The sequence below is a fragment of the Urtica dioica genome, chromosome 7, assembly GCF_054948205.1.
Source record: "Urtica dioica subsp. dioica isolate 48M chromosome 7, U.dioica_male_clone48M_v1_H2, whole genome shotgun sequence".
In the NCBI taxonomy this organism is placed as follows: Eukaryota; Viridiplantae; Streptophyta; class Magnoliopsida; order Rosales; family Urticaceae; genus Urtica; species Urtica dioica.
In genome coordinates, this window is record NC_142762.1 from 33,274,182 (window position 1) to 33,296,303 (window position 22,122).

Sequence of the window (22,122 nt, forward strand, 5' to 3'; positions counted from 1 at the left end):
AGATTATGAACTACAACATCTCATAATGCCAAGATGGCTTCATAAAAAGTAGCCAAGTTAGAGAGCATTTTGTCACTAACAAAGTGGTCCAAGAATAACAAGAGAAACAAATGCATGCATTCATTCTCAATTTGGGGGTTTTCCAAGGTGAAAGACAAAGAGTTTGACCTAGTATTTGAATTTACTAAGAAATTAGAGGAAGCAAATGCACCCACGTCACTACTATCATAAAGCCCAATTAAAGAAACTCCACCACACTTATCATGAGAGCATATTGCCGTGACCCTACCATCCTACCATCAACAGGGGAGTTTTTTCGAAAATTTTCATGACCTTTTGAGTTTTTTTTAGCAACTTCATCAAAACTTTGGAGACTTTTTTGAGCAGCTATAATAATATTATGAAAATCATTCTCCCCCTCAAACTCAAAAAAACCTTTACATGGAGGGGAAAAGCTTGCATTCAATTCCTCGAACCCCACAATATCATCAATTTCGAGATCATGGACCCCACCGTCATCATGTGGGTTGGTAGGATCCATCAATGGAGAATAAAATACTTGGAGAAGATGACAAACGAATGATTAAAGAAATGATAAGAAGAGAAGAGAACTCTTTTCTCACTCTAAGGCTCCACACAACACATAAAAAAGGAGGGAAAATTACATTTTCAAAGGCAAACAGACTCCCTCAATCACGAAAAAAAAAAGATGAAGGAAGGAAAAGCATATATGAAGCGAAAGCGAGAGAAGGAGCTCACCATCAGCGCAATTGAACTAAAGATCGAGGCGGTTGGGGAACCGTCGGGCAAGCAATGATCCACCTAGGAAACACATGAAGTTTCTTGAATTACTAAGTTCTTCAAGAAATTGGGGGGTTAATGTTATGTTTGATTTTTTCCATCCAAAAAACATTAAAGCCCAACCCAAACGAGGGAGTATGGCGAGCCCGGTCCAAGGAGTAGAGCCCGGAATTAAGACAAGTCAGGCTCGCCCCAAGGGGACACCCCTCCCGTCCTGACGTCAAGGGTCGACACATGCTTCCATGACATCCAACCTTACCGACAAGGGTCGACTTCCATCATCATTCCACCCCGACAACGAGGGTTGACCTCTACCCCCGTCCAGCCTCGGGAGACCAGGGTCGACCTCTACCCCCATCCAGCCTCGGAGACCAAGGTCGACCTCCACCCTCATAGCGACGAGGGTCGACCTTTGCACCCCGTCCAGCCTCGGAGACCAGGGTCGACATCCACCCTCATAGCGATGACAGTCGATCTCTACCCCCGTCCAACCTTGGAGACCAGAGTCAACCTTCACCCTCATAGCGACGAGGGTCGACCTCTGCCCCCATCCAACCTCGGAGATCGGGGTCGACCTCCACCCTCATGATGACAAGGGGTTGACCTCTACCCCGTTTCTGAAGGATCAGAAGGACCCGAGTAAATGACGGTCTTACCCCAGGATATCACATCCCTATAAATACCCTCAATCTCCTCATTTGGAGGTAAGTTTGCTCACACTTACCCCAGCGTATCACATCCCTATAAATAAGGACTCGAATAAATGACGGTCTTACCCCAACCTATCACATCCCTATAAATAAGGACCCGAGTAAATGACGGTCTTACCCCTATTCGGAGGTAAGTTTGCACACACTTACAAAACCTCTGCTTCTCTCTCATTAGAGCTTTTCTCTCTAGAACTTTGAAGCAAAACACCCGGACTAATGTTGAGCGTCGGAGTGCCCGCCGGAGGAAACCCCTCCGGGGTTCTTTAGCTCACATTTCTCTCTTTTCAGGTGAAGAGCCATCGGAAGCCCCTTTCCGGCACGGCGGAGGCGACGAGTGTCGAGAAAACTTCCCCGTTCGACCACCGCGCGGTCATAGGATCTGGCCTTAGACCGAACCGCGGACCAGTTTCCGTGTTGATCCATTTTCAGGCATTAACAAGAACTATGTTCCGATTTTATCTCAAACCACAAAAATCCGGTTACTGGAATAGTAGCATAACAAAGTTTTTGCTGTGTTTTTTATGTATTTATAAAAAGGCGAGCATAATCCTTTTATTTTGAACTTTATCGATCGAAACTTCTATAGCCGAAATTTTCCGCCATTTTCAGATTGAAGTATTCCGCGGTCAAAATTTTGACCAAATCCAAGTCGGAACATTCCGTTTCAATTAGTACCGGAATTCTGGGATACACGGAATGGAATTCCATGGGCCTATGTTCACCTCAAATAAGGAATTCGTATCCTATTGTGTAAACTAATACATACAAGGCAGATGTACTGCATTGTAAGGTATCTCAAAGGCCATGAATGAGTGTGTTCGACTCACATGCTTTTACATAGATAACGTTAGTTCAAATTTTATGGAAATAAATGCAAATGCTGTTACAAAATAAGGTGAAGCTACTTTGTCTTTCATATCAGGGGAAAAAAAATATTGACAACCTTACAAAATGTACAACAAATTGATTAAAACAAATCTTTCCTCTATTTTAAACGAGAATCTCATGCAGCCAAAATGAGATCCAATCATTTCTGTGGTCAATAATTTATAATTCCTAAAATTGACCGGACCTAGCTGCCACCGACCAAAAATGATGCTCACTCACTCACTCGGATGTGGCACAAATATAAATAAAATGATACAGTCAAATAAAGAAAAACCGCATATGATCACTACACAGTGGCCTCAACGGCTTCAACATTCGGAGAGTTTTTCTTCCGGCCAAATGTTCTTACATTCGCTCCTGATAAATACTTCAATGCTTTCTCAAGGGTAACTTCATTTGCCTCCACGGCCTGCGTGTCAAGACGTCAATAAAATTTGAGCTTTCTTGGTCAATATATATGTACACACACACACACAGCATTGTAGAGTACTAAGATGTAAATTTTTACCTTAGGAATTGGGGCAGAAGTCCTTCGGTGGCTAACAACAAATCCGTTCTTCGTCATTTTTAAAAGCACAGGTAGTCGGTCATCTGGATGGTCTCCCTGGAAAAAGATTAAGCAAAAAAAAAAAAAAAGTACTCGGAATAATATCGAACGAAAAAGAAGTGCGAAATAAAACAATATTGGAGTGGAAAACAAACCAGAGTCACAGGGTAGCGCAAAAACTCCAAGGCAACTTCAACAGTAATAGACGCTAAATCTTTAATCTGAAAGGAACAAAATGTTCATATTGGGATTCAGTATTCTCAGAAATCTAAACCAGATATATATATATATATATATATATAGCATAGAAATTTGAGACGAGACGAGACGAGACGATTCAATGGGCACGTGATTATTACGCACGTGTGAAACGGAAGCTCTTTTAGGCACCCTATTTTTCTTGTCTTCACCAAGCTGCACATAAAATCCGTACGGACCGCTCTTCAAAAAAATCTGGAGAAAAAGAAAGCGAAGTGGTTGTAATGTACAACACATGAAATATCCGCGCACAACTCAAGATACTAAAGAGGTATATGGGTTTCTTTTTTTTTCTTGTTTTTTTAAAGAAAAAAGCATCCTACCTTTTCCCCGGACCCTGGATCAAGCCCTATCACCTTTGGCTCGTCCATATTAAAAGTGGCTCGAGGATTCAAATCATCTTCATCATCACTATTCAATGTCGTAGCAATGTACCTTATCCAACCAATTGATACACAACGTATAAGGATATAACCTTTCTTTATCCATGGATATAAGACATAAGTAATCACTCAGATCATTTTTTTTTTTCTTCTGATTTCTTCTATTCTCAGATGCATGCAAATAACCACCAAGGGTCATCATTTTGAAAAAAAAAAAAAAAAAACCCTGCAAGTTGAGCAGCTCCAAGATTTATTGACCCTGGAATACTATACATTCTCTTCCAGAACAAGTGCAATCATGTTTTCCAAAGTCAAATTTTTTTTAGAGGAAACTACATAAATCAAATATTTGTTTGGATCTAAAATTAACTTGTAAGAAATATCAAACCAATTTGTTACCCATCCCGTACCACATGCTGTTTTCATAGCTTCTCAAAATCCTATTATACTAATTTGAAAAAAAGGCCAGACTAATTTTGTCTGTCCTACAGTTTATAAAAATTTGCACATGCGACTGGATTAAAATACATGCCCCTAAAATAAGCCCTGTCACACGGGGCAACAACGGGATCTTTAAAAAACAGCAAGAAAAAAAAAACATAATATCCAGTATATATAAGTATGAGCAAAATTTAAAAAAAACAAAATAAAAAAAAACTTCATCCTTACTTGCAGGCTGGGTGTTGATTGCAGCCAATAAAGTAGCCTGAACCGTAACGACTGACTTTGAAGGTCAAAGTGCCTTCCGAGCAACTGGTATTTGAACAAAATGTCAAGTTATATAAGACACCAAAAGGAAACCTCTTGTCTTTTGGAGAAAAAATGCAACTCCATCACAGCGGGCACAAAGAATTGGTTTAAGATCTTGGTTAAGACTGGAAACTATAATATAGAGATCTACCGTATTCTAAATCCTCTCAGAATTCAGAGTGGCAAATTCATTGTAGCTTTAGAAAGTAAAACTAACAGAAAGACTAAAATCCTGGCCACAGATTTTTTATTTTTTTTGGTAACATTAAAAAAAATCAACAAGAATCTCGTTTTGGATGCTGATGGAAACATAGGGAGTATTGGTGGTCTATCTGATACCGATTATATGTTGAAAGTCCCTTGTGACATAAAAATAAAAAAAATAAAAAAAGGACACGTGTACCTCGGACATGTCCTATTTCTGTCCGGAAGAGAGGCAAACAAAATATCCTCAAATTTTGATTCCAACATCTTCTCTACCTGAAATCAAAACAGATCACAGTTTACGAAATTCTGAAGAAACCTTTTTAAGTCTATAGTTTTGTATTCGTGGATTCCCACAATTCAATTACCTCATGGATATGTACATTGCTTGCGCTTTTACAGTATGCACTGAATCGAGTCCAATAATTTTTCACGAAGCCTTTCCATTCCGTCAAACCAGCAGATACATTATCAAGCTGAAGCATTAAGACAAACAAATGAATGGCCATGGAGCAACTGGACTGAATTCACAAGCTACGGGAATTCAAAACAAAATTTTCAAGCCAATGACACGGTGATTATCAATCATGACTAAATAATTTACCTCTGTCTCCATATCAGCAGTAAACCCGTAGTTTGTAACCTCAGTGAAATGATGATTCAGAAATGCTGACACCTATAAATTCCAAATTAAGATACATAAGTACGACAACACAGTGAACTGCGCACTAAATTTAGTATTAGTGACTCCTCAGTGAAACATAACTAGCAGTCAGGCATGACTTATCAAATGCAAAATGGATAGGCCAAGACATGGAATGAAACAGAGAATGGAAATTCTCGACCAACGTTTTGAATTCACTCCACAAGGATAGTTGGTTAAAGGGTACATATAAAAGTAGATTAAGAGAAATGCAAGAACATACCATTCGGCCACGGAATTCTGGATGTAGTACACGGCTTTTCATTGTCACATAGTTTCTATCCTGATATCGAAGAATTATCAGAAATCAATGTTCTGTCAAATGGTAAGGAATATAATGTTACAACCTAGCTCTGGTTATTGACATGATTTACAACAATGAATGAGGAAACAAAGGGCACAGTTTACTCCACAGTACGGGAATAATAAATCAACTAAGCTCCTAGGAATAATTGAAATTTAATTAGAGTAAAGCTGACATTAGAACTCTCTGCTTTTGCACACTTAGGCTTCCTCTCTTTTTTTTAATCTTCATTTTACAAGAGATAGAGAAATCGGAAAATAATATAAACGTTTACTCCATTAATATAGTTATCCGTACTATTTTTTAAATTAGAAAAGAATAGAGAAATCATATTGATGATAAAAAAAAGTCAGAAATTGTGTGCAATCACAGACCTAATCGTTAACAGTACGAATAAAATCTTACTATATTAAAATAAAAATTAATAATTAAAAGAGTGTTACAAACTATATAACCCGGTACCTGTAATACTTTCAATGTAGATGCATACGTTGAAGGTCTTCCTATACCAAGCTCTTCCATTTTTTTCACCTTGAATTAAACAAGATAAGTTAAACGAATTCTTGATTAAATAAAAAAAAAATAAAAAAATAAAAAAACACGTACAATTTCTTCAATTCTGTATTTTATTTGGTTTCCTGTTTTGTAGATTAAGCACGAGAAACGTTACAATATTTCTTTCCTTTGTTTGTAAAAAGGAATGGCATCATAAATTCAAAGGAATTCATAGATCTGAAGACAGTAACCCTGAGCAATGCCATATTAGACTGTAATATCAACAGCCTAAACGTAAATCTTTAACAAAACAAAATATGGGAAAAAGAACATGAGAACCGACTAGTAATAATAAATATAAAGAGAAGTTTGGTGAATTAATTTTTTTAGAAGAAACTCAGTTGATTAGAAAAAGAAAGCTTTAGATAGTCAAAAGCAAAGAGGATAAGATGAAAATCAAACAGTCAATATGAAAACCTATAAGGTAAATGAGAAAAAGAAAGCATACTCATAAGGTGATAAAAAAAATAAAAAATAAAAAAAAACCTTTGAGAAAAGAGGATAAGATGAAATATATTCACATGAAGCTACGAACAGAAAAATAAAATGACAATACGACGCTGGTGAAAAAGGATTCTATGGTAACAGAAGTGAATGGTATTGATTCTAGCATTTCGCTTACCAGTGAAGCTTCAGAGTATCGAGGAGGAGGTTGAGTATGATGTTGTTTAAGGGACACTTCACCAAGAGATAGTCTATCTCCAGTCTACAAGACAATGAATTTGTTTAAAATAAACTGGAAGCTTTTGGTGCATAAGTTACAACTAACATAAAACAGATTCGACGTAAATTATAGAGTTCATGTGATACATTTGGCTCAAAAAAAAAAAAAAAAAAACAGGGAAGCATTGTTTGAGTTGTGTTCACCTTCAATGAAGAAAGAACGCTGGAAACTTCTTCCAGGTCATTCCCTTCCTTTTGATTGTATCCCATTGCTTCAGCTTCCACGTCCTAAGTAAAAATAACTTTTAGATGATAAACAGGGATGAAATCCATCTATGGTCTTCGCAGTAACACCCATCATAAAAAAAAATTATAACCGCGGTGTCAAGGTTAGACCCGACTAAAATCCACCTGCCCCTGGCATTAATGACCAAGAGACTACCCCAGTGGCCCCAAGAATCGCCCAAAGCAGGTATATATATATAACAGGGATGAAATTCCCCAAAAGTTTCTCTGAAAAGGAATTATTTTTAGATGATAGCTTAGAAAATTCAGATCGCAAACTTTTTTTTTTTTTTTTGCTGTTATAGATCACAACGACTTAGTGTCACACTAACATCCAAAGGGCATATAAATATTAAGAAATGAGAGGTACCTTAAAAGCTGCCTGGTGTCCATGGAACTCAATTGTTGAGCATGAAGATCGGAAAATAATGGACTTGGAAACATTTCCAACATCAATTTGTAACTGGGTGAATATAGAAAACCATATTAGAAAGCCGCAGATACAAAAAAAAAAAAAAAAAAAAAAAAAAAAAAAAAAAAAAACACACACACACACACAATAATAATATAATTATACTTAACACCATCTAAATTGGAGAAAAGGAATCAATAAAATATAAGGATGGCATATAGCTTCTTATTGTTTACGATGGAATCATCTTTTCCGGGGTCTTTCAGGATCAACCCAAAGTGAATTAAGTTAGGATTTAAGAGCAGTAAATTAAACTTCCAACCTGCTTAGAGATTGCGGGTTCCATTTGACATGCCATTGTGCGACACCATATAAGAGTATACACCTTTAAGGAATCCTTGTCCAGAATACCTTTTAGCATTGCTACACACCAAATACCCCAACAATCACAGAATATCATTTGAAAACATAAAGTGAACCAAAGAGAAAGGGGCACAAACAAAGAGCCATCCAGCTACCAAAAGCACTTACATGGGAGCCTTGAAATATCGGTCGGTCTTATCGCTTCATGGGCCTCTTGAGCATTCTTCACCTTCTTATATTTCTTCATAGGACCCTTTGCAGCAAAATCAAGCCCATACCTGCAGAAATTAACTACGCATTTATAGTATACTTCAGACATGGCTCTCCGAAATAAAAATATGAAATACAGAACCGTGTCCAAGATGTAACTAAGAAACATAAATTTGCTTCACCTTTCAGCCACAAATGAGCGAATGGCCCCTAGAGCTTCATCAGAAATCTGAAACAAGTTGTAAACAGTATTTTAAGAGCGCGTGCTTTAAAAAATAGATAATAATAAATAAATACTAGCGTAACTGAGGAATAATTCATGAAGCCCTTAAGTGACACCTACATGTTGCCCGTCCGTTCTCATGTATGTGATTAAACCTGTTGCCTCGCCATCAGACAACTGAACCCCTTCATAAAGTTTTTGTGCAACCTGATTTCGCATTTTCAGTCTGTCAATTGTCAACTTAAAGCATAATAGGTCCCCAAGAAAATCTCACCAAAAATAAAATAGACATTCATCCATAAAGATCAATAAGAAACATCATATATCAAAATAAAATCTTCAAACCTTCATCGTGTGTGTCGCGGTGAAATGTAATTTCGTAGCTGCATCTTGCTGAAGGGTTGATGTGATGTAAGGAGACGGAGGGTTTTTCTTCACTCTGTTTGTTTTGAAGCCAACCACCTTGAAATCTTCTGAGTTGACCTTATTTTCAATTTCCTTTGCCTCTGTATGAGAGCTAATAGAAAGTTGATTCAACCTTGTGGAATCATAATGGGTCAAGTGAGCCGGGAAGGAAGTAAGACCGGCATCTAAACCCTTTTTCTTCTTGCCAAAGTCAACCGCAACAGTCCAATACTCTTGTTGCTTAAATTGTTCAATTTCTGTTTCTCTGTCACACACAAGAGTCAATGCCGCGGATTGGACGCGCCCGGCGGATTGACACCCAGGCAATTTCCTCCATAACAATGGGGAAATACTAAATCCAATCAAATAATCAAGAGCACGACGTGCAAGGTAAGCATGAATCAAGTTTGCATCAATTACTCTAGGCTCCGTCAGGGCTTTTTTTATCGACGACTCTGTAATTTCATGGAAAACAACCCTTGCGATAGTCATCCCTTTCTGAAAAGCATCCTGTTGTTGCAACATCTCGATGATATGCCAAGCAATGGCTTCTCCCTCGCGGTCAGGATCTGATGCAAGAATAAGATTTTGTGCTCTGATGGGAAAACCACGAAAGAATGAGCAAAACTCAGATTGTGGACAAGACTATCAAAGAGAAGTAGAGAACTACAAAATATAATTATCAAATGAAAAAAAAAAAAGTTTACATATACATATCAACAACTCGTGGCAGTCAAACAAATGAACTTAGTCTTCACGAAGATCTGTGAGTCACGACGTTATGCCAACTAATGTAGGAATACATTTGAAAAGTGGAAAATCATACCCACTCAGTGCAACCTTTATGCTCTTGAGATGAGTCCAGGCAGCAGAAGGGACCTCCCACACCATACTAAAGTCGTCATCGGGTAGAACAGATCCCGATCTGCCCGCCAAATCCCTAACGTGACCATAGCTGGGCAACACTTCGTACATATCACCCAAATACCTCTGAATCACCTTTGCTTTCGTGGCAGATTCCACCACCACAACTGATCTTCCAACAGGGGGGTACAATGGCTTAAAGCTTACTTTTCCTAAACGTTGGACTATTTCCACCTTTTGTGCTGTTGCGGTATCTCCCTTTAGACTAGAGCTTCCACTTTTCTTACCACGGACGGTTTTTTTCGAAGAAGAAGATCCATCTGCCTTTTTCGTAGAAACTTTACCTTTTACTTTTAGCTGAAGAAAAGAAAAATTGATTGTTGGTTGTCTGTAGAGTAGAAACGTGTATGGTCTGATGTGTATAATTTTTTAGATAGTTATTCTGTAATCTATCTAAAGCCTTTGGCTAAGTCAATGAAGTTTGAGCCATTTCTTTTACCAAAACTACATTGTTAAATTGTAGCATTGCAGCCAAAGCAACTAAACCTTGTTAACTTTGACATACGCACACCAAAGAAGTCATGGATTTGAGTTATGAAAATAGCTATCACATAAATAAAAGTAAATAAAATAAATAGTTTGTCACCTTCAAGTCCTGTACAATTTCTTCTGCTCCTTGTGCCACATTGGCTTTTAACGATGAACCCGCGTCATCTTTTTGTTTAGGGGTTTTCTTGGCCCTCGGCTTCTTTTTTACAGAAACCCCTTTGTCTAAATCTACATCTTCAGAGCTACTGGTTCCGCTATCTTGCACACTCTTACTGTTTGTTTTACTTGCTGCCAAGGCTTGTACTCTGGAATTAAACCTCCGGGTAAAACCTCCATAAGTAGGTATACTAAAGCTACTTCCCATGTTAATACATCCATAGCTAACACTATTTACAGCCCCAAAAAGGTTTCCGGCTCCAGCCTTTGCTTGGCTCGACACCGTGTAAGAAAATCTAACTTTCTTCAATCTGATCAAGGAAGATTTGTTATGTCTTTCACTTGTCAGAAAAGGTGAACATGGCAAGCAAGTTTCACGGTAGTTATGAAGTGCTCTGCATTGCAGCTGAAACAGCAACAACTACGATCAGAAAGATTGTGCTATCGAATACAAAAGAACACGAAATGGATTAGTAAATTTAAAAATATATATATTAAAATTGAGAAGTTTCACTCATTACAGTTCTGCCTTGAGTTTGAAGTTCTTCACAACCAAACCAGAGTTTTGGGGGGATAAAGTGAGATTTTATACAGAAGCAAAGTAATGTAATTTGAGTATTCGGAAAGAAGAAAACATGAGCTTAATTCAATGGAGCAATATGCGTAAGAGTGTAATCACAATACTTGACAAACCAATGTTATCCAATAAAGAGAATGCGTATTTTATCACCAAACATATCCCCATAAACTGGGAGCTCATTCTACAACAGCAAAAAAAAAAAAAAATAACAATGCTTTCTACGCGACAATATGAGATATTGGAGATGTAATGAGAAATGAATCAAAGAGAAGAAGATAAGAAACCTTAGCCATGAGAGGACGAAGTCGGAGAGCAGAAGAAGAAGAAGAAGAAGAAGAAGATATGGAAGAGGGCGAGAAGAAGCGCCTGTGAAGCTGAATCATTATTCTTTCACGCTCGAGAGCATGTGAGAGAGAGAGAGAGAGAGAGAGAGAGAGAGGTGTTAGGATTAAGTCCGTCTCTCAGAATGTAAGGGAAGGGTTTTGGGGGTATGGGAGCAATAGTGAGAGGGTTTTTGGCTTTTCTTACTAGTGTCATACGAATTATTTAAACAGAAATATGATAAATCGAAAGTAGATGTTTAATATTAAATTTGTTTAATTATAGTGGTATGTAACATAACGTAACGTAGTCGGTAATTTCACACCACTTTCAAAATAGAGATCATGTTCAATCTCTAACAAAGCTACCTTGAAAAAAAATGGTTAATTATATGTGGAATATGAAATTCTAAATCTTTTATAAGGATTTCAAACCTTAGTATATTTATAAAAGAGGAAATAGCGACAAAAGATCTAATATTTACGGTTTATAACACTACTTAAATACTCAAACTTGAAAATTTGTGGGAAAAATACAAAAATCAAAAATCAAAATTTGACTGAATCAAATAACATGTCACGTGACATAATCAGGTAATTTTGACTGAACTAAAAAAAATTAAAAAATCAAAATTCTCTCTCTCTCTCTCTCTATCTCTCTCTCTCAAATCATAGAGCAAAGAAGCAGTGTTTTCTTCTTTTTATTTTTAATGCAGGATATGCTAATGAGAGTGTGTTGTTTGATGCTTCTATGCGTGAAGAGCCGACTAATGAGGATGATTTCGTGGCCAACTTGAAGTGTTGCAGAACTATCCGGACATCAACATCGAACACCTTCTTCAAGTGGCTCGATATCTCAACCCCAACACTTCTTCTTATCGCTTGTCACCCTAATCCGCCATTAATTTTGTTGCGTCGAACTATAGAATTTGAGGGTTTTTTTTTACTGGCTATAGTCAAATTCAAAGCGCATTTCATATTCAATCTAACTAAAAATAAAAAATTCTCATGAACAAAGGCAAACAAATTTCATAATAGATTAGAGGGAAAATATTTGGCAAATGAATTGATGAAATGGTAAGCTTTGGGACTTACCAAAGTTTCAAAGCTGAAAATGTGGAAATAATGATAACAAATTGAGAAGATAAATAAGTAACTATAAAAATTCTAATAATGCCATTTTTAGAAGATAAATAATTTGTGAAATGTGGTTATGTTGTGAGAGAGAAAGAGAAAGTGATTTTTTTTAATTTTTTTAATTCAGTCAAAATTACGGTGTGTCATTTGATTTAGTGTCAAGGGTTGTAACGGATGGACAAATAATTGGCATTGGGTACTTTTCCCACAACTTTTCAAATTTGGGTACTTAAGTGTTATAAATCGTAAACATTGAGTCTTTTTACTACCATTTCTTCACACTTGTTTATAATTCTTTAGAGATGTGGCTATAAATATTTGTTTTTTACTATTATTTTTTTTTTAATAAGAGGCTTTTTCATTAAAAAAAATAATGAGCATAAAACCACAAGTACATACATTAAACACTTTACCACAATGAAAGTTGGGACTTCAAAATGTAAGAGATTCAAAACTATAATTGAATGATAGCACATCGTGTGTAAGTTTCATGACGATTGAAAACAATCGAACATACTAACTTTAAAGCAACGCAATGGCTCGTTTAAAATTCAAGATTAATAGATGAATCTAAATATTTGAGGACCACCCACCACAGAGAAGAATGTCCGAGTACCTGTACGGTCAAATCTCGAGTAGAAACCTGAAAGACGGTAAATTCGTCTTCAAGACACAAAATTCATAATTGAAATGTGGACACAAAACCAAATTCCAGCCGAAATAATAAAAAAAAAAAAAAAAATTCAAAAGTAATAAAAGACAAATGACATGTTAAATACAAAAAATGCTAATCCCTTCAAAGTAAGGAAAACCCTCAATCATCTCAATCCACACTTCGATATGAACCCATTTTTACTATTATTTTCTAATCGTAGTGTCATTAGGAAAAAATTTAATAAACATTGATTTTTTGTTTTATATGAACTGTTTCATTAATACGCAAGCTCAATGTCCAAGTGAGAATTTTTTTAAAATATAAGTTTCTAATTAAGTTTCATGTAACATCATATCTCAAAAGTAAGTCATATTTTGGAGTTTTTCGGGAAACAACTTTTCAATCTTTGTCCAAAATAACCTTAATTTCTAAACATCTTCTTTCTATCATTTATCTCATTCACTCTCTTTCACTCCCACGCCCAAAGACACGCTACTACACAGCCAAACACCAGGGCCGGCTCAATGAAATTTTGGGCCTTGGGCGATTGAAAAAAATGGGACTTTTTACAATTATATTTAAATTAATTTAAAAATATAATATGTTATAAATTTATTATTGAACAAAATATAAAATATAAAATAAAAAGACCATTCAATTTAATTATTAAAAAAAACAAATAACAAAATAAAAAGGTAAGAAAATTACACAAAATCCACTTTTCTTGCTTTTCGAGATGCAAATTCAGAAATTAAATCCTTATAATCAAGTTTGTCTAGCAACTCTTTTTCGACTGACAAAATAGCAAGCCCGCTAAGTCTTTCTTGGCACATGGATGATCTCAAATAAGACTTTATCAATTTCAACTTCGAAAAACTTCTTCTGCGGAAGCAACGGAAACAGGAATAGTCAACATTATTCTATAAGCAACATAAGCATTAGGAAAAGAATCAATGTGCTTAATATAGTTAAGTATTTCCATCGAGTTACTATCATCTTTTTTAAAAACTTCCCTTAAAACTTGTAATTCAGAAAATAAATCCAAGCCATCTAGATCGGAATTTCCATCACACCTTAAAAAACATTCAAGATTTAAACAACATTTTTTCAAAGTATCTTTGTCGATTGTTTTATTCTTAGACAAGCCTACCTCAAAATCAAACCAAGCACTCATATTAATCAAATGTTCATTGCTTGTCTCGTGACTCTTCAACATGTAACTAAGGTGTTTCCAATCTCTAGTTCATTCATTTCCTAGTTGACTCATACATTGTTTAAAACTAAATAGTTTGCAACAAAACAATACACTTTGTCAAAATCTTTAGAATAAACTAACCATCTCCTATCATGTTTCTCCACATTTGACAAGTTTCTTACATAATGAGAAATCGCAAAGTGTCTAGAGTTTTCATCTTTGGCAAACTTTATATCACTTTCTCGTATTGGACATTTCTCTATTACTAGAATTTTTGAATTGCTATCTAAATTTTTCCATCTTCCCGGATCGTAAATACGACTCATGTCATCGTTATTTTCTTGATTTTCATTATCATCTAATGTATTCTCAATTTTTTGTGTATTTTCTACTATTGGATCATTGTTATCGCCTAGTACCTCTTCATGTATTCCTTCATTCGATTGTTTACTTGAATTTGCTTGATCTTTTTTATTGCATAAAACAAAATTTTCAATTGCTCCTTTTTGAGATTTAACAAAATTTTCTATTTTTTATTTTTATTTTTTCATATCCTGATAGGTATTTCCTACTCGACATATCGACTAATACTAATTACTAATATATTGGAAAAAAAACACAACAAAGACAAAAAAAAAAAAAAACAAAACATATAGAAAGCAAAATAATATTAAAAATAAAAAGAGTTAAAGAAAGATAAAACCCGAAAATAGCTTGATGGAAATAGCTTGATTTCTTTATCTCTCTTTCTCTAATAAACCTGAAAACATATTATAATAATTAGTAAATAACAATAAGAAATAATAATACAATATTTAGTTAATAGCAATAAGAAATAACTTGATGAAAATGCTCTTACTGAAAAACTTTGGTATGCAGGGTCTGTTGCTTGTTAATATTTGGTAGAATGATGTATAAATAGGAAAGAATAACGGTTAAAAAAAAAAGCTTTGAGATTTCAAAAATAATGCATTTAATCATATTAACGTTAGAAAGCTTGAAAATTGCACCAGACTTGAATCGCACCAACAAATAATTGCTTTGGGAAAAAAAATCACATGTGGCTGTTTGTTATTGTGCATAGTGGGCTTTTATTTGTTTCAGAACAGCCCAAAAATGGGCTTTTGGGCTGCAAATTCGCACAGCCCATTATAGGTAGATTTTTTTTTTTTTTAAAGAGAGGCCTTCCTTGGGAGTGGGCCGGCTCTGCCAAACACCACAGTGAATTCGAAATTCACTTGCTACAGCCAAACATTACGCTACTTCCCAAAAATCCATCCAGAAACTCATCGTTCGCCTCTCTTCGTCGTCTCCACTTGCTTTCAAGTAGAAAGCTACACGGGGCCTCTCATGTTCGTTCTTGTTTCAAGTAGAATGTGATGAAACTGTTGGGACTTAAACGCTTTGATTTTATAAGAAATTAATTTGTTTTCAAATTTTTTTTTTTGTGTGTGTTTCAAAGTTTTTGATCTTCGTCTTCGAAGATTTAGAATTAATGTAAAAAAATTTGAAATTTTAACTTCAAAATAATTGTTAACATTTCAAACAATTTAAACAAATATCTTATGATTTTAAATTTTTGGTATCATTTCGAACTTGTATCATGTCTCGCACAAATTGATATTTTTTACCCAGTTTATATTTTCTAACTCCTTAACCAGTTTAAGCGTGAATATAAACTCAACATGTTTATCACATAAAAAATATTAATTTATTTGTACCTTCTTATTTAGTTGTCCATGCAATGTGAAATTATATTAGGGAAAATAACATATTTATACCTTGTGTTTTAGTGAAATATCGAGTTTAACCCTCGGTTTTCAAAAATGTCGAGTTCATACCCTCTGTTTAACTAAAATGACGAAATTATACCTTCTGTTTAACTAAAATGGCGTAATTATACCCTGAAATAGACAACAGTGTCACGAATATTCTTTTTATTGACTTTTCATTGACGTTTACTATAATATTTATATATAAACACCAATTATCTTTATTCATTCGCGCCATATATGTAATTTATTTAAAAACTAAAAAAATAAACAACAGTCTCTTAATCGTGAAGAACACAGAAAGAGGCAAATGGATAAACATCGATAGTTGATAGTCATCAAAATCGCATATTCGAACAGAGAATCAAGGATTTAGAGTTAAAATTCGAACACGGAATGAAGTCATCTCCTAGAAGGTATGAGTTTTATTATTTAATTTCAATTTAAGGCTATTTTTATTTTGAAATTGAGAATTTGGAAGTTAGGGTACTGATTTAGATTTGATTCGGTTTTTCTTATATAAGAGTTAATATCAATGAAAGGGAGATTTGTGACGCTGTTATTCATTTCAGGGTATAATTTCGTCATTTTAGTTAAACAGAGGATATAATTGCGTCATTTTAGTTAAACAGATGGTATGAACTCGACATTTTTGAAAACCAAGGGATAAACTCGACATTTCACTTAAACACAGGGTATAAATGTGTTATTTTATATTAATAGTGTTATCAGTGGTGGCTTTGGGCGAGAGGAAAATAAATATATTAATAACCATATTAAGAATAATTTAAAATATAATACATATATATATATATATATATCAAAATAAAGAAAAATAATTTTATTTATTCCGTATATCTCTTAAACTTTTCTCTTTTGACTAACTAATCATATTTTCTTTTATGTCTTTTGATCTTTTTTATTCTTTTAAAATTTGAATATGGTAAAATCACTTGAAATAAGTATAAATAATAGGAAAAAAAATGTAAAACGGGGTATTTTTAGAATTATATAATGAATTATCATAATTATAAGAGTGCAAATCGAGGTATTATATCAAAATATTTTAAAATTAGATACATAAGAGTAATTTTCCACTCTTGAAAGTTGAAACACGAGTATTAATATGAGAAAATCAAGTTCTTCATAAAATATAAGAGGTATTAGACCAGTAGATCAATAGTCCATACTCTTTTTAAAAATTATCTCAATTTTTTATTTTATTAAAAAAAATCCACCAACCCATAGTAAATTAAAATTAACTAAAATTCTTTAGTTAATTTAATTTATTGTTGGCTGGTAGACTATTTTTTAATAAAATAAAATTAAAGATATAAAAATAACCATTGAAATAGATAGCTGCAGTAAATTATTGTAAAATTTAATAAGGTATTATCCGAATAACAATGAACATGTATGTATTATTCGAATGTTATAAATGTACTCAAGCGGGATAGAGTAAAAATAAAAAGAGTTTAAAGCTAAAAAAAAATAAGGATACGGACAAAAATGGAAATAGGAAAAAAGTATCACATGTCGTCGTGTGTAAGAAAATTTGAAGAGTTTGGCTGCTTATCCATTAGATTAGTTTCATAAAAAGCTGTAAGCGCGAGTAAGTAAATTTTTTTAAATAAAAGTGTAAAAAAAAAAACAGGGAAAAAATAGTATATTGAAGTGTTTCATCAATTAATTAAAATTAGTAAAATTGTTGTCAATAATTTTATAAAAATAACAAAATTTAAAAATGTGGAAAAAAAAACCTATTTTATCTTTGAGTGATTCAATAATTTTAAAATGTACTGCATGCTTTCTTACCATGTTAACAATTTTAATAGTAGTATAGACTAAATTTTTATCAATTAAATAAAAAATGAATCTAAAATAAAAAAGTATCTTATATTTTTACTAATAATATAAGAAAATATTTTGTTATAATATATTTAAATTTCAAAAATGTATTCTATATTAAATAGTAACATTTAATATCTATGTATATTACACATACTTTTTTCAAGAATATATATATAACAAATATTGATTAAAATAAGATATGTTTTTCTATGAAGTCAAATTTTTTATAAGTACTATAGACTAAAATTGTATCAATTAAATAAAAACTGAATTTAACATAAAAAGTATCTTATATTTATACTAATAATATATAAAAAAAAATATTTTGTTATAATATATTTAAATTTCAAAAATGTATTCTATATTAAATAGTAACATTTAATAGGGAATAATATCAACAGTATCCCATGTATTTAATCGAAATGCGATATTTATCCCTTCGATTTCTAGAAATATAAGATATATCCCTTCAGTTTGATATAAATGACATATATCTCCCCTAGAAAAATGTTATATTACAAATATCACCATTTTCGTTTAGTTTTTACAAAATAAAAAAATAAAAATTGAACTCCCCAAAATACCCTTAATGAAATAATTTTTTATTTTCTATTCTATATACAAAAAAATTAAATTAAAAAATTTCTTTATAAAAAGTTAAGAAGTTTTTTTTTATAAAGAGAGATTTTGATTTTTTTGATAAAATATTAAATAAATATTTATTCTATTAAGGGTATTTTGGGGAGTTTAAATTATTTTTTTTATAAAAAATAAACGAAAATGGTGATATTTGTAATATAACATTTTTTAGGGGAGATATATATCATTTATATTAAACTGAAGGGATATTATTTCTAAAAATTGAAAGGATAAATCTCGCATTTCGATTAAACACGAGAGATACTCTTGATATTTTCCCCATTTAATATCTATGTATATTACACGTACTTTTTCCAAGAATATATAAACCTAATATTGATTAAAAATAATATATACGTTATTCTAATGTATGTAGATAATACAGATACGTGATAGTAAAATATATTTATGGTAATTATTATAATATATATGTATATATATAATAAGGTATACTAATATTGATCAAAGAAATATATGCTGTTCTACTGTGTGTATATGTGATACTGTAAAACATATTGATATTAATCATTATTATAATATACATATATCTAACAATATTACATATAGTAACAATGATATGAACTTTTGAAGAATCTCAAACGTTGTTTTATATATTTGTTTATACTTTATAGTTTATACCGTATCAGCATGTGTGAGAAGGAGAGAGAGTTAAATTTAACAAAAGTGAAAAAAAAAAAAGATAAAAACAAGAAAATGGAAAAAGAAAACAGAAACGCCACGTGTCGATGTTTGGCGAAGTCACGTGGCGGTTTGTGGATGAAAGTTGGAAGTGAGTTTGTTCCTTATTATCTATAACTAGTTGAATAAACGCGCGATGCGCGAGTCAGCAAAATTATTATTGTTTTCTTAAAAAAAATGGGAAATAAAAATAAAGAAAATAAAATAAGTTTAAGACTTTTAATTTTATTAAATTAAATCTAGGAAAATCGTTGTCAATGATGTTTAAAAAATAAAAATAAAAAAGTAGAAAAAACTCTTTTATGATTCAAAAGTTTTTAAAATACTGCATGTTTTCCTATCTGTCAGATTCTTAGAAGCATTATGGGCAAAAAAAATTTAGGTAAGTAAAAGTTGAAGTTAAATTTTGATAAAAGAAATTAAAAAATATATATATGAAGAAATAGAAAGAAAAAAACTCTTATATTTATATTAATAATAAATATTGTTATATTAAATTGCAAAAGTGTATTATACATCAAACAATAAAATATAAAATCTACGTGTAATATTAATACCACATAGTTTTTCCAAGAATATATAATAATAATAATAATAATAATAATAATAATAATAATGATAACATATATTAAAAAATATACTCAAAATAACGTATGTTATAGGTATAATATAATATAGTATTAGTAATTATGATTATAATATACAAAAAAATTATACAAAATATATTGATAAGAGAGGGAGGAAAAAAAATTAACATACATAAAAAAAAAATTATACAAAATAAATTTATGAAAGAGGGGGAAAAAATATGACACCTGAAAAAAAGAAGAAGAAGAAGCACAAAATAAAAAAAAAAACCCCCGCCACGTGTCGCCATCTAGCGGGGCCATGTGGTGGCCATAGGATGCATGTGGGGGAGAAGTTGCTCCTTATTAACTATGTTATAGATATACTAGTTGAATATACGCGCTTGCGCGGTTGGAAAGAGAAAGAAGACAAGAGAGAGAGAGAGAGAGAGAGAGAGAGAGAGTTGAAAGAGCGTGGAAAGAGGGAGAAAAATGAAAGAAAAAAAAAACTAAAAATCACCACGTGTCGTCATCTGACGAAGTTACGTGACAGACTCTGGATGAAAATGAGAACAAAGGTTCTCTTTATCATCTATGTTATAGATATGGATATATACGTAATTTCCACGTTAAATAAGAAGTTAAGTTAGGGCAAATCATACTTGATTTTATGTCACAAAATTGATTATGAATATGGTCATCGAATATATACCATTTTCCCAAACAATTTTTACTTGGTCGTTCCTTCATAAGGAAAAAAATATATAAACAGGTGTATTATAAGTCACATAAAAACTCAACGCGCAACCACAAAAAGTGCAAAGATAATTTAGACGTTCCTAAAGATAAAACAAAATAAAAAATATAACCTCAAAACTACCAATAATGTGCCATAAGACACTTATCATTCTCTTATGACAAAATACTCTTAAGGACTAAAGAGCCGTGAAACCTAATACCTAAATAAAACTTAAAGAACCACTCAATTGTTGTTCATCAACTTAGGCGAAGACATGCTCCAAGCACTGAGGTGTTCGACGGTGATTGGCTCCGTTCCATTGTTGAAAGCGAACAAGTGAGCATCGTTTGAAACCGCCAATGTCGGATAAACCCTAGACAAGATGTTCGTCAACCCTCCGGCCCCGAAACTCTCCACCATTGAATGGTCAATCTATGATTCAAAAATAAATAAGTGATAATTTATTGGGTTTGATATTTTAAACTAGAAACTTCACTCATAATTATATAATGTTGTTTTTAATTACATACCAAACTTCTAAGTGAAATCTTGTTATATTTCAAATCTGCGTTGACGAATCCAGCGAATGATGGCTTGTATAAATCCGTCCCCAAAGAAGATCTGAGTTGCGAAAATAGTAATTTGATAAGATATTAATTTTATGAGACATTATAGTAACAACAAAAACATAGACTCAATGACTTGCTTGGTTAAGAGAACAAGTACAAGAAAGAGCTGGAATCTTAAAAGAAACTAGGGAATTGAGTAGCTGCAACAAATTCTTCTTAAATCATTATATATTTTTAATTTAGTAATTTTAATTTATTTCAATTAATAATAGGGTAGTGTAGCTAAATAACTAAAATACTTAGTACTCGGCCTTTTTGAAAGATTTGGCAAACCCATTAACCAAAATTAACTACATAAAATGTACGAATAACCATTTCACACGTTGCGTTATGTAAAAAGAAAAAAAAGAAATAAATTATAATAAACGTAATTAGTACAAATTTTCTGTTTTTTATTTGACAATGAACTTAATTTATTAAAGTAAATTTATATAACCTTGATTAGTTTTGTTTATTGCTTTAATTTGCACTTAAAATGTGTATAGATGATAAAATCAGAATGAATAATTTATTAAGAAATATAGGCGTACAGATTTGACTAAAATAAAAACAATTAAGAAAAGTTTGGTATTTTGCAATTTGTGAATCTTAAGCGGATTATTAGAAATAATTTTTCTCAATAACATCAGTTTTATTTTTTACATCATATACTATTTAGATTATGATAACCGAACACTAATTTATCAGTTTTTTTTAACGTAACTTTCCGAACGAAATTTCAAATGGGCAGTTCAAACGACCAATTTAAATGTCCAATTTATATGGAATAATTCGGATGAAATGGCTAATTCAGATGGTGTGCCAAATAGACGCTAGGGATGGCAATTTGGTCCGGACACGAAACACGAAACGGTTACGACACGATTTAAAGCGGATTTGGATCTCAATAAATGGGTCGGTTCTTAATTGGGTCGAACACGCTAACACGATTAAATAATGGGTCAAAACGACACGATTACGATAACACGATAAAAATCCGATTAACACGATTATTAAATGGTCGACACGAAACACGATTACGACCCGCACGAATATGACCCAATTAAAACGATTACGAGTAATAGCACGATTACGACCCAGTTAAACACGATTAATATTATGTATGTA

At 32.8% G+C, this 22,122-nt stretch overlaps 1 protein-coding gene across 1 annotated transcript; it reads right to left on the bottom strand.

The window, feature by feature from the left end:
• Positions 1-2,402: 2,402 nt before the first annotated feature.
• Positions 2,403-11,261, bottom strand: LOC149390924 (uncharacterized). Its single transcript, XM_089619665.1, has 22 exons — positions 11,098-11,261; positions 10,175-10,639; positions 9,491-9,885; positions 8,605-9,259; positions 8,380-8,466; positions 8,219-8,265; positions 7,995-8,104; positions 7,786-7,886; positions 7,422-7,514; positions 6,971-7,054; positions 6,726-6,809; positions 6,011-6,079; positions 5,468-5,527; positions 5,146-5,217; positions 4,910-5,017; positions 4,741-4,817; positions 4,257-4,340; positions 3,528-3,639; positions 3,310-3,399; positions 3,102-3,167; positions 2,908-3,003; positions 2,403-2,808 (listed from the first exon to the last, which is right to left on the bottom strand). Exons 1-22 carry the CDS (start codon positions 11,194-11,196, stop codon positions 2,686-2,688), a joined length of 3,177 nt encoding a protein of 1,058 aa, XP_089475791.1. The 5' UTR covers positions 11,197-11,261; the 3' UTR covers positions 2,403-2,685.
• Positions 11,262-22,122: the final 10,861 nt, after the last annotated feature.